The sequence below is a fragment of the Bombus pascuorum genome, chromosome 6, assembly GCF_905332965.1.
Source record: "Bombus pascuorum chromosome 6, iyBomPasc1.1, whole genome shotgun sequence".
NCBI classification, from domain to species: Eukaryota; Metazoa; Arthropoda; class Insecta; order Hymenoptera; family Apidae; genus Bombus; species Bombus pascuorum.
Window position 1 is genome coordinate 12,570,276 of NC_083493.1, and position 13,451 is coordinate 12,583,726.

At 43.1% G+C, this 13,451-nt stretch overlaps 1 protein-coding gene across 6 annotated transcripts in view; it reads right to left on the reverse strand.

Annotated features, from left to right (window-relative positions):
• LOC132908359 (cell adhesion molecule Dscam2-like) overlaps positions 1-13,451 on the reverse strand; it is a 123,121-nt gene that overhangs the window by 2,143 nt on the left and 107,527 nt on the right. For 3 of the 6 annotated variants that reach the window (XM_060962302.1, XM_060962306.1, XM_060962305.1), the window contains 14 exons: positions 11,183-11,488; positions 10,377-10,676; positions 9,666-9,797; positions 9,354-9,514; positions 8,818-8,981; positions 7,565-7,779; positions 5,908-6,501; positions 5,312-5,581; positions 4,657-5,111; positions 3,986-4,259; positions 3,742-3,900; positions 2,897-3,051; positions 613-832; positions 36-126 (listed from right to left, as the gene is read on the reverse strand). In XM_060962302.1, the coding sequence (XP_060818285.1) occupies positions 36-126; positions 613-832; positions 2,897-3,051; positions 3,742-3,900; positions 3,986-4,259; positions 4,657-5,111; positions 5,312-5,581; positions 5,908-6,501; positions 7,565-7,779; positions 8,818-8,981; positions 9,354-9,514; positions 9,666-9,797; positions 10,377-10,676; positions 11,183-11,488 (3,496 nt within the window). The remainder of the gene's footprint in view (positions 1-35; positions 127-612; positions 833-2,896; positions 3,052-3,741; positions 3,901-3,985; positions 4,260-4,656; positions 5,112-5,311; positions 5,582-5,907; positions 6,502-7,564; positions 7,780-8,817; positions 8,982-9,353; positions 9,515-9,665; positions 9,798-10,376; positions 10,677-11,182; positions 11,489-13,451) is intronic. The other 3 variants (XM_060962304.1, XM_060962303.1, XM_060962307.1) reach the window with 3 other exon arrangements.

The window sequence follows — 13,451 nt, forward strand, 5'->3', positions numbered from 1 at the left end:
AACACAGTTAAACACAACGAATCAACGTGGCTTACTTGGATCTTCCCCTTCCAGGAAACGATTTTCTCTCAAAAATCGGTGAGGGTTCTGTAGACGTGCTAGATTCTGGTCCATGGTACAGGAAGTCTGAAAACAGAAAACGTAACGATTTCCCACGATCGATAGAAACAAACGCGGTATGGTTCGGCGAAATTTCTCCAACAACCGCCTGATTCCGTTCCAACGTTTGACGATGACAACAAACAAGCGTGAAATACTCCATCACATGTTTCGGTGCACTCTAATAAACGTATATAGACAGGCAACGGGAACGGATGTCCGGTGGTACTGCGGTGCATGGAAATATTAGGTAACTCTCCTCTCCTTTCGTTTCCCTTTTCCGTTTTTTTCTCATTTTCGTAACCATGATCGAAAGGGACGTCGAGGAACGAGAAGGGCGGCCCCCTCTTTTCAATTATAATCGAATAGAACTAGACAAAGACTAGAAAGGAAAAGAGAGATAGATAGATAGATAGAGAGAGAAATAGAGAGATAGAAAAAGAGAGAGAGAGAAAAGAGAGAGAAAGGATGAAACAAGGCGTAAACCGAATAGAAGGATGAAAGATTGCATACTGTGGACACGCGAGTCGGCCGCAGACACCGAGTGGTGCGAATCGACGAGGTGATTGGAAGACTCGGTTCGGCTGCTGGTCCCGACTTCCGTGTCGCTGTCCGAGCCCAGGGTGTCGTATTCCTCCGACTCGGACTTGCCCTGACTGACCTTGTGCGTTTTGTGCAACGGCGCAGAGGACGAACGGCCTCCGCGCACCTTAGTGTACCGGTTGCAATCCGACTGCAATCAGACGGAATTGGTTCGATGAATTGGCACATTCGCACGAGGAAACGAGGAGGCGCGCTACACCGATCTTTCTCCAATCTTTCGAATCGATTTGTCCGTCGCGGATCGTTGTTCAGCGACGTCCGTGCTAGCGGTTAATCTACAGAGTTTACATCAGAGCTATCGATTCCGACGTACCGTTGGTGGAAGATGTACGGTAGAAACCTGTTTATACGAATCTGTCGGGAAACAAGAAGCCTATATAATTGGAGTTAAAACACAACAGGAGCTGGCTGACTCTCCTCAGCCTCCGTGAATGGGTTTCTTTCGAGTGGATTTCATCGCAAGAGGAGTTTGTTTAACCAGACGCTAATTATAATTTCGCTCGCAAGGATGGTATTCGTATAAACGGAGTTTTCTATTGTACGGTGAGATTATAAATTCGGTCAACTGTTATCAAAGTATCTTGAGAATCGAAATAATAATGTGAGATACAGTATGTACATAAAGAGAGAAGGAATTCGGAACCTCGTTCAGAAATGTACGAAGTGAATTCAGAATTCTTTCTTTCTTTCTTTCTTCCTTTGCAACAAACTTTAGAGTATTTTAAAAAGTCATATATGTAGTACAGATAATTTGGAAAGAAAAGTTCAGAAATACGAGACTTGCTACTTCTCACACGATGTAGATACATGTGTGTATATTATGTATTCTAAAGGAATCTGATATATCAATTCACAAATAACTTTTACAATTTAGAATTTTTTAGAATCGTTTCTATAAAATACGTACTGCTCTCAATTCTCTTATATTAATCGCACATTAATATTTTAATTTATGACCTCATTTACGTACGTACGGTCTTCCATCAAGTATAAGTACACATTGTATGTCTAAATAAATCGTCATATTTTTCTGATCATATTTCTATTACGCCTTGTAACGAGTACTTTTTGGAAATCTCCGTTTGAGATCTTTTAAACTTCACAATCCACACTACTGTCCTTTTTTTCTTTTTTATTTTTCTATGATTGTATTTGGTCTCGGTGCTACAATCAAGATATGCCAGAACGCTTTGACACAATGTACGCTTTCTTATTCTACAGCTATACGAGCTAGTAATGACAAGAGTTTGCGAGAGATGTGTAGAATGGCGAATATAATACATGTAAGAAAAGTATCGTTTGCATCGGTGTTGCGGTTCCTCGATGGACTGATCAGGACAGATGCGAAACGAAGCAAGGTGGGACCAGCAGTCACAATGATCGATTCTCTATGATGCACATCTGTTCTACTCGATCCACGCGCATTCGTTCTACAAACACGTTCTTTTGCTGACAAATTATTTCGTCGCGGTCTGCGTCGACGTTTACGAACATGTATATGCCGGATCGTCTTCGAGCTCGTGATTGTCTCGCGGAAAAAAAAATCGTACAAACAAGTCTTCGTGCCAGACAATTTCTAAATAAATCCGATAGCCAAGACCGATGTGCACACGCGAAATGCAATTGGGACTGTGCTTTAGCTCTGGTACAACATGCTGAAGCGAGATTCGTACACAGTTTCCCTTTTGCCGGTTCACAGAGAATTTTTGAACGGTGAACGCTTTATTTGGGAAATCTACAGTGACATCAGCAGGATGGAAGCGAAGCTGTTTAGTGGACGTTCTGTTTCGTCAAGAGATAAAAGTTCGTACGTATTTGTCCTTTTTTACGATATATTCGACAAATTAAACGACAATTAAACGATATTTTGTTATCAACTTCTTTAAAGAGATAGACCGGATTGTTATCGAGGCAGACAATTTCTTTAATGGCGCGTTGCGTTCCGACGCGATTGTTCGCTCGTAATTTGCCGTTACAGCATTTTAACGACGTCAAAGCCGTTTTTAAAAAACCAGACGTTGCAACGATACGAACTTCTATCTCAAGCAATTACACGTGGTAAACTCGAGGACGAATTCGAGGATGCATGCGGTGTGCGCAGTGTGTTTTCCCATTGGTTTGATGAACAGACACGAATGGCGAATAGTAGAAAGCGACGGTGAATGACAAAAGCAAATTGAACGTGGGACGATACCTCTCGTAATTGAAGAGTGTCGGCTGTGGACAGACGAGGATCGTGATAGACGAAGGTCTGAAGAGGCGCCGCGGAATTACATCGACTATCACCACCTGGCGGTACGCTCTCTTCTAGTTGGAAGGTCGCGTACGGATAAATGTCCTCCGAGTACTCTGCAACCATTTTTCAATATCTCTTTGTGATCCTTAAATTCCTCAAATTATCGTCTACCTTAAAGTAGTCAACCCTGTCATTGTTGCAATCTTCTGTCCCATAGGTATGCTATGCGATCTTTGAACGCATGATTTTTCAAATGTAATCAAGCATTTGAAAATGCCACTTTATGTACCATGAAACTATAGAAAAGTAGCCGTTTTCTCCTTTTTTATTTGCGAGAAAACTCCGTATAATATATACGTCATGAATTAATATATAATATATAGAAATCATGAATTAATTATACTGTGAATCAACTACTTTATCTTGCTGATTATATAGCGAATAATATTAACGAGACATTCCGATTATAATCCGCTAACAAATTAAAAAAGAAAAAGAGAAAAATTATTTTTTTCGTAAATCTTAATCTTGGTAGCGATACACAATACGCACAGTGAATTATGCGTTTTCTACGTTGGAAAATATGTTTCCAGACAGCAATACTATACGTTTAAGAATTATTTCAGATATTTTTATGCAAGAACCGAGACGAGCCGTCAAGGCTGTCTGACCGTGCGTTACAAGAAACTACTGAAAAATTATCTTTATTGCCAGTAAAATTCACACTTTGTATTCAACGACGAAAGAGTTAATCAGCTAATTAAACGAGCGGCACTAAACAAGCGTTTCCCCTCTCCAATTACCTGGAATTTTTTCCAAGGTAGCCATTTCGTGTATCGGCGAGCGAAGCGGTTTGCGCACGGTCGCGTAATATTGTTCACGCTGCTCCATGTTCTGCTTATTGTCTAAGGCGGCCGCAGTCTGGGCGTCGTGCAGGCTCGCAATCTCCCCTATAAATGGACCTACGGTCATTGTCATCAAAGCGTTACACGCACGCAGAGGTTCGTCGTCTCTGCTGATAAGTCGCGGTCAATTCTTTCTACTAACGTTTCCGGAAACAATAAAACACAGCACCAGCAGCGGCAATGATCGCCAGCGAGCTCAGTATCAGAGGGACTATCAGTTTTAGATCCGAGTAGACGGACGTGTGCTGAGGAATGTAGTGATCGATCTCCACGGATGGCACGGTGCTGCTGGTGTGAGGTTGCAGAGTCGTTATCCTGTACTCGGCGACCGAGAAACCAGCGTTGTTGTGCGCCCGTATTCGAATGTCGTACGTGCTCCCAGGTTGCAGCTCACTGAGCGTGTACGTCTTTTGTACCTGGATGACAAACATCACCGTTACTCTATTATCATATGAGAAGTCGATGCTGTTAGTTATGATACCTATTCTGTCTTCTTAAACATTTTATCCGTTCTAAATAAGGAAAGGTGAATTTATACCTTACGGAACAATTATTACGTGCTAATCCTTTCATTCATGTTATATAGGGACACGTCGAAAACTACAGATAAGAGTCGTAAAGACACGTGAGAAATGACGCTTTGAAATATATACGTATGAACTTAACAAGACGTATACACACAATTTCTTGTTCTATATTTCACGCACGTTTCTGCTATAGAGTTTCGTTACATCGTCGCCTTGATCAACGACGAAAGAGTTAAATCGTATTATTGAGAAAAAAACGAATCGATTGCATACGGGGCTTTAATACCTCGATGCTATTCGACACCAGGGTCCAGATGTCATCTCCGTTCTTCCTATACTCGAGCTCGAAATACGTGATAGGACACCCTCCGTCGTTCCACATGCTCAGATGAAGAGTGATCCACGATACGTTCACCGTGATGAATTTATCACCGTTGCTAGGCGAGCTTTCCGGTTTCGATCCGTTCGTCGTGGCCTTTACAATCTCGCTTGGCGAGCCCATACCGATCCGATTGTACGCTGTCAGATACATTTGATAATCGTTGCCGCACCATAGCCGTGACAGCACAAAACTGTTGATCTTGTGGGAGACTTTCACCTCCTCCCATTCGCCGGATTCTCGTTTATAGTGAAGGATGTAACCCCTGATTGAGGCGCCGCCATCGTCCCTGTTCTTCCACTGGACGTTGATCGAATTACTGGTCGCGCTGGTGGCGTGAAGCAACGGGGCTGCTGGAGGAACTGTGAAAGCATCGTAACCAAGTTATTCTACGTGTTCCTGAATTTCCCTCGTTAGTTCGTGTCGCGATCTTAACCGAGCTCGGGAGCAATTTTCATATTCAACGTGTGTGTGTGTGTATTTTTTTTTCTTTTTTTCGTTGATGAAATATTTTGACATTCGACAAATTCCAAGAAGAATGGTCTCGAATCGATCAGTCTACCTTGCACGGTTAAACGATGCGTGATCTGATCGGATCCGTGACGATTCTTCACGTAGCAAGTGTAATTTCCGCTGTCCTCCCGATGAAGGTCCATGATCTGCAACGAGCCTTCCGTCAGCAAGGACACCCTGCTGGACGATTTCACTATCTGGCCCCATTGTTTCCACGTCACAGATGGTTCGGGGTTGCCGACGCTTTGACATGGTAACGTCACATTCTGTTTCCATGGAACGACCAATACTGTACCGAACGAGAATACCGCCGCTCGAACTGCAACAGAACGAAACAATAAAAATTCAACTGGGATAACTTGGGAGACTAAAAATCCCACTGTACGACATTATTACCAACTTCAACCCGTAATACTTATCAAGGATACATTAACATCATACCGAGGAAACTGTACCAAATACGCCAATCATGGAAATAGATAAAAATAAAATTTGGAGTATGATCACTTCGCGCGAACTCAGATCTGCTACCGAATATAGTCCCGGCGTTTCTACATCGTAAAATTATCGGAACGAGTTACACAGTCGCTCGGAATTGAATAAAATAAAACGATATATCGCAGGTTTAAGTTTAACAAAACTGACCTTCGTTAGAAAGTGAAACCGTGATCGGCTGAGTCTGTGGTCCTTCACCCACCGAGGTCACCGCCGCGATACTAAACTCGTACTGGTTTTTCTTGTGCAAATTCTCCACCTGATAGCTGGTTTGATACGGAGGCAATGCCCGCTTGTACCATTTTCCCTCCGGGCCAACCCAGCGGATATGAACGTTGTACGACGTGATGTTCCCGTTGCTTCTAAGCGGCGGCTGCCAGGATACGATAATCGATGTCGCCGACCTGACGACCGCCTTTACGCCCGCTGGAACCTCCGGTAAATCCTCCTCGGTGACGCAATGCAAAGGTGAGGACGCGATACCGTCACCGGCCCTGGTCGAGGCTAACACTTGTACAGAATAATTCGTGTACTTCTCGAGGCTGTGAATCACGACGGTCAACGCAGTGGTGATCTTCGTTTCCGTCTTAGGCGACTCGGTCAGGGCGTTCATGTTCTCCCATATGACTTTGTAGCCTTTCAGAATACCGTTCAGACTAGAGTCGGGTGGCGCATCCCACGAGACCTGCAGTGATTGCGAGGACAGCGGCGTACACCGAATGTCTTGCGGCGGACTGCTAGGCACTGAGGACATTTCAACGATGTCGCCAGTCAATTACGCTAACATACTAGAATTTGACATTAGAAATGCTAATGCTGTCAAAATGATGTATTTCGGATTGCCCGCATTTACAATTATAGAAAGCACGTAAATGAATATCGATTTTTATTTAGAAGTACAATTAGTATACGTAGGAATTATATCTGAGGGCTCGACGATCAAATTCTGTGAATGTTCTGTGGGTATGACGGAGCAACAAATGTATTATACGCATTAATCGTTTAAAGCTTTATTAAAAAGGTGCGAGAATATTTGGTGTTATTTTAATCGTATACTTTCTATTTTAAGAATAATTAAATTCAATCCACTATGCACAGTTTAAGATCGCTTGCCGAGCTTCCACAATCTCGTTACGCGCTTCAACTATTTTCAAACATTTGCGTTTATAATAAATCGGCGAAAGTAGCGAAGCGCGTTCTATTTTCCGTTAGTCTGCGAGCGACCAAAAACCAATATTTAACTTTCAACTTTTTTCAAACCGGAACAGAAACGACAAGCTCCACTCGGTTTTCGAAACTATTTTTAAATTCGTCCGAAAATTTTAACATCGAACAGCTTTGACGCGTGGAGTTGTTGGTTTTTCCCGAGAATATTCCTACGAAAGATGTCCATAAAAGACGCGAGTCGGCCACCAAAAGTTGTTGCCGTTGGCAAAGCCACTTCGGAGTTTAACCGGGGCCGCTTTCGCAACGCCCAGGATTAAAGAACTTATTTGCAAGCAGATCAGTTTCAGGCAAGCTGGATGCTGAATTTATTATTTATTCGAAACTCCACTGTATATATATATATATACAGCGGTTGGTATTCATAGTGGAGAATTCATGATAGGCTCGCTAGCTACCGGTATTATTTCGTTCATGAATTTTTGATCGTCGTCAAATCGTATTCGGTAAATCTCCTTCTTGCGAACTTGCTGTGTCTCTTTGGGGCTTCGGTTTTGCAAAATTTGCAGGAAATCCGTTGGAAAATTTGAAATTCCGGGAGAAAAATGAACAAGGAAATTCATTCGTCTAAGGTATCCCTTACCGTCCTCGAGGGTTGTCGCAACCACATCCGGCGTCATGGGACCTTGGCCGAGCACGTTGTACGCTTGCACCACCACGCTATATCGTGCAAACTTCTTCAAGTTTGTTAGCTGATATTGTCTGCCTGGCATCGATGTTCTTGCGAGTCCTAAGGCTACGCTCGCTGTAGAAATTCGCCTCTCTACGGTCCGAAACGTGTACTGGTCCGCTCCCAACCTGTACATTTCCAAACATTAATTTTACAAATATCCTGTACGCAATTAATTTATATGTACTAAATGTTGTAACGACTGTTACATTTCAGTACGTTATGCGTATTCTACGGATCTTTGCACATTTGAATTTTCCATAAATGGATAAAGATTCGCAGTCCGGTAATAAGATTAGTACAAATAAAACATCATATTGGTGCACGAGATAACAGGACTTTTCTTTCTTTTTTCAGTATAATTTAGTGTAACTAGAGTCTCAACGTAGTATTTAGGGTACGCGATAATTCTGATTTAATACGAGGTTTGATGTCCTCTATTGTTCTTTATCAGATACACATAAAATACACTCGATCAATCTCACTTTAAAAAGATTACAAAGTCATCCAGAGCCAAGTCAAGAACGATTATTGTCTTTGAACATGTTACGCTAACTGATATTCGTACAAATTATATTAAATATTGTTTTATTTCTCATTTCTGTCGGTTCATGTAATTCTTAAATATATCTGCCGTTATTCAACGATTTATTCCCGTTACGGTTTTACTACACCGTGTAATATAAATATGTATCGTCAAAAAAAAGAAAAAAAGAAGAAGAATATAAAAGAAATATACGCAGAGAAATAGAGCACGAGAGAGAAAATTTGTATTTTGTAAAATTTCAATATATCGATAACTTTATTTATACAAATTTAGCGAGAACCGCTTGAACTGTTGAAACAACAAGTCGATGAACACTTGCATGGTGTCGGTAAACGACGGTCTGTGTTTGGTTGGCAGGTAGTATAACGCGTTTCGAAAATATTTCAACGTCAATGGTCCGTGGGCGAAATAAACGAGAAAACCGCGGCTGTTGGCTGCGGTTATTTATCACGAGGTACCCTGGCAAAGTATAGAATGTCAACGTTATCCGAGAAACACGCGCTCGAGCGCAATACGGTATGCCGGGGGGGTCGCAACCTAACGGAACGTATTCGAGAGGTATCGTAAGGTGAATGCGTGGTCGTTAAAGGTTGCTACGTTCTCCCTAACGGATCGTTACCTATGTTCCTTGTAGCCGACGTGGTAACCGAGTATCTCTCCGTTCCATAAATCATGATCAGGTGGGTCCCAGGTGACGTTAAACTCGGTCGAGCTGACAGGATCCACCTTGAGATTTCTTGGCGGGCCACCTGGCTTCTCCCCTTCGGTCGTCGTTTCCAAAATCTGAAAAAAAGAGAAGACCACGCACCTTCGTGCAGTAGTCTCTCCCGATATGAAATTTCATTTTTACGTTTCGTTCTCGCGACGCGTCAGTTTCTCTACGACTTTATTCACCTTAGTTCGCGATAAGGAATCCACGTTGCAGAATTTTAATCACGCTAGCAACGGTTACGAGAACACGGAATTAAATTCACTGAGCGAGAAAATTGTAGTTCGACGTGTTACTCAGAGGCTACAGAGTAGGGATCGATCCTGAGTGTAAATCGACTTCTGAATGATAGTTTCTCTCGAGTTACAGAAGGATACGCGGGTCGTACGGAAAGCTGGTAGCGTAAAGCGCAATCGATGTTGCATATTAAACTTCGATATACTCACGTCACTCGCCTGACTACGACCCAATTCGTTCTCCGCGTATATTCGAAACTGATAGGAGACCGCCGGACGTAGACCGTTCACGTGAGCGTGAACCTGGGTGCCTGGCACTGTCATGTGAAACGTGTGATCGTGCCACACTTCTGGAAAATAAATTGCGTGGGCTAGAAAGGAGAAGATCGAAGCACCTGTTGATCGGCTGTTGCAATTCTATTTCATTGTTTCTTGTGTCTCTAACGCCGTCGTATGGTAAGAGGTTCTCCCATCTTCTAACTGTATTTCTCAAGAATCGCGTATTGAAACCAATTTAATTACCAGTATCGGTTTTGTACTCGATGATGTACTGGGTGATGGGGCTGTTGCCGTCCTGGCTGGTGGTCCAACTGATGTTGATGTAACGACTTCCCTTTTCGATCACGTGAAGATTCCTCGGGAAATCGGGCGGCTCTTCGCATTTGCAAAACAAAATTTTTCCCGTTAAAGCTACGTTTCGACGTAACCGGTGGCGATACATATAGATATATGGTTTGTTACGTGACGCAAACCATCCGACCGAAACATTATTTCATTTTTCGATCAGACCACACGTGGTTGTCTCGTTTATCGCTGTATGCGTCGGCGCTTGTGCGAAAATGCATTAAATTAAATGCGACGAGTCGCGGAACTCGCCTCTATGCATTACGATAATTACGCGAAGCGTGACAACGCTATATGCAAATATCAAGAAACCCGGAAACATTATTGAAATTGTTTCGTCGTGTATCGAGTCGACGTAATACGCCGATAATGTCATTACCGTGCATCATCGTGCTCGTGAAAAACGGCCTTTAAATCTACGTTTGCCTCGGCAATTTTCTCCTTTTGTTCCCTTTGCGCTCTCGGTCTTCCTCCGATTTACTCCGAGTTATTGCGCGGACATTGCGGATGTCGTTAATAACTCTCCTTTGAACGAGAGATCATGACGATTGTTTCCCCGTTTGCGCTCTCATCTTCCAGTGAAATATGATTTCCGGCAAGCGTACCTACCTTGTATGTACAGATGAATTGTCATTTCGTCGCGACCATAAGCGTTCGAGGCTATGCAGAAGTATCTCGCGCTGTCTTCCCGACTCGTGCTTATAAACTCGAGCGTGCTGATGCTGCCGTCGGTGGTGTTCTCCTCCTTCAATGTATACCGATAGTCGGACAGTTTCTGTTCCAGGTGTGCGCCCATCTTCTTCCAGATTATTTTCAGTGGATGATCGCCCTTCGCTTCGCAACGCAACGACGCGCTCGAGCCCAGCCTTGCTGTTTGGTTACGGTGTTTCTCCACGAAGTGGGCAGGTACTGCGCGTGTTATTATCGAGAACAGTAATTTCGTTTCTTTGTTTCTTTCGTTTGAAGATTCTTCGTTGCAATACTACGACACGGAGAAACGACAGAGACGAAGATCTATTTGTTATAAAGATCTACCATGTGTCCAATGACTTATACGTATGTGTAATGGATTTTTCTGAAGAAATTTTTATATGAACGAAGAATCTTCCATCATGGTATTACATATGTAAAATGAACAAGCGTATTTCGAGTATGTATATCCCACTCGTACTGAACTAAAACGAAAGATACTTGAGATTTATTAGGAATATCTCTCTTTCTCTCTCTGTCTCTCGATAACTGGTCTGACAAGATCCTGACCATGGTAAATCAACGAAACGCTACTTTACTCTGTCTTTAATTCTCAAGATATACACTTGTATCAACGAAGAAAGAAAGGAAAAAGAAGATCGTTAGATCTCTAGAGAAATGAAAAATTCTGACGATTTCTCGTTATTAAAATAATGGCAGCTTACCGTTCACCGTCAGATGTACGACTTTGCTGAGACCAGCGCCGATTCCGTTCACCGCCTCGCACAAATAAAAACCCTCGTGATCTTCTTGCACTCGACCAAACACCAGAGAGCCGTTCGAGTGTATCCTCAGGTTCTGAGGGTGCTCGTGCGTGACGATGTCGCGATAATTGCCAGGTTTTTTGCCGCTAGCCCGCCGCCACGAAACCGCTGGCGGCGGAAATCCATCCGCGTGGCAATGAAGAACCAGTCGCGACATCCCTTCCGAGGCACGGACATCTTGGGGTTCCATCACCCAACGGGGTGGCACTGTTTCGCGGCATAACACACCGGTCGTTAGTTAGCCGTCCTTGGTATGCGGATTTCGCGCACCGTCGACGACCGTAGCATCTGAAATTTCATCGTTCCGTCCCTTCCCTCGCCATTTTACTTGCAGATCTCGTCGACTTTTAATGGATCTCCGCTGGCTGACAACCGCGTTCTCTCTTTTCCCTCGTTTTTTGCAGCAATTATCGCGGTCCGGCTTGTTAGTTCGTTGCGTTTCGCGGGACGACGGTACGCTTGGTTATCGCGAACGGAAACCACCCGTCTTGAATTCGCCCATCACTCGCAAACGAGGGACACGAGAAAAAGAGAAATTTTTTTCATAGATGAATCTCGTTCGTTCGATTTGTTCCCTCCGTTTTTGTCTTGTTTGAGTAAGGGAGAAAGGGAGAGAGGAATATTTCAGATGCCACCGCGTTCGTATCTAAGCTTATTGCGCCGAGGCGAGAGCGAACTTCTCGAATTGGCCTACTACAATTTCCTACTTCAGCGCAAAGTGAAACAAAAGACGTAGTTTGAAGGGTGCGCGCGCGGTCCACCGAGGGAAGGAAAATACACTCGTTCTAGCTCCCGGTATTTTTTTGGATCGTGTAAAATCCCGCGTGACACATTCTTCCTTGTGACGTACGTCTCTTCCCTCTGTCGACCGCTATAGTAATACAGGCAAACACAGGAACATATAGAGAGGAGTTCAGAAAGGTATACACACGATTTTATCAAAAAGAAAGAAAAAAAAGAAAAAGAAAAAGAGTGACAAACGAGGTGAGAAAGTGCGCGTTGAATAAAACGAACAAGTGCGATAGTCGACAATTTTTCTGGTGACTCGTGACAGAACAGATCTATAAATGTAGGTGAACATTGTTAAACATCGTTAAGGGGCCACAATAAGATAGAGAACAATGCATAAGTCAGTGCTGTGCGGACATTTTGACTCAGGAACAATGCGGTGATTGTGCATTTGCGTACATAAACGTGAGGGGTCGAGGCCTTTTGTATTTTCATCGAATATTGATGCTAGCCAATTATTTTCGATGACCGAGTCTCACCGTAGACACCGTGATACCGTGGTGAATAATTCCTCGCTCTGTACAACGTACTATTCTATGTCTGCGTCGTCTCGTTCCCTTAAGAACGTACGAATATACGAACGTTCCCGCATCCATAATCGTATCCGATCTTTCCAGACGTGTTATATCAATTATTCGCCACGTAACACATTGAATCGGTGAAATTTATACATACGTGGATATCGATTGAGTGACCTCGGGCTAACGATTCGGAAGTAGTTTCCGAGGAAACAATAAGGTTGGGTCGTATATTAGGAATTGGTGCCAAGTGTTTCACGAGTGAACTATACAACCAAGGAGCAAACGGGAAGTGAAAGAAACGGAATCGAAAAAAAAAGGAAAAAAGAGAAAGAAAAGAAGATAGGAAAAGGTAAAAATAGAGCAGAACGTGTTGGTGCATATATGCGTGTGCTGATCAAGTGAACGAGTCGAGAGACGACGTTCTAAACTTATATTTCGAGGCGGCTGCTGATACTTGTACAAATTCAAGATGAAGTGGTGCTACGCCGAAGCCGAGTTTCGCAAAAGTGGCTAGTGCCCTTTCATGCAGAATCCCTTTCCTTCGGAGAATACCGCGATCGCTATTTCCGTATCGTTGAACTCCAAGTTTCGATACACGTTACGGTCCATTACGTTACATATTTCTTTGCTACTCGAATTCATCTCACGAATTGTCCTTTTTTGCTTATCAGTTCATTGTTCGATGTTCTTGAGAATTTACTTTACGAAGAGACACGATATTTTCTTAAATGAAAAATCACCCAAGTCTACATACCTACACCCATCGAATGTTATGTATCCAATTTATCAAAAGGAAGCAAATTGAATCGTTTGCATAACAGAAATTAACTGAATTCGTTTGGCAAATTCAATTTCAGAAA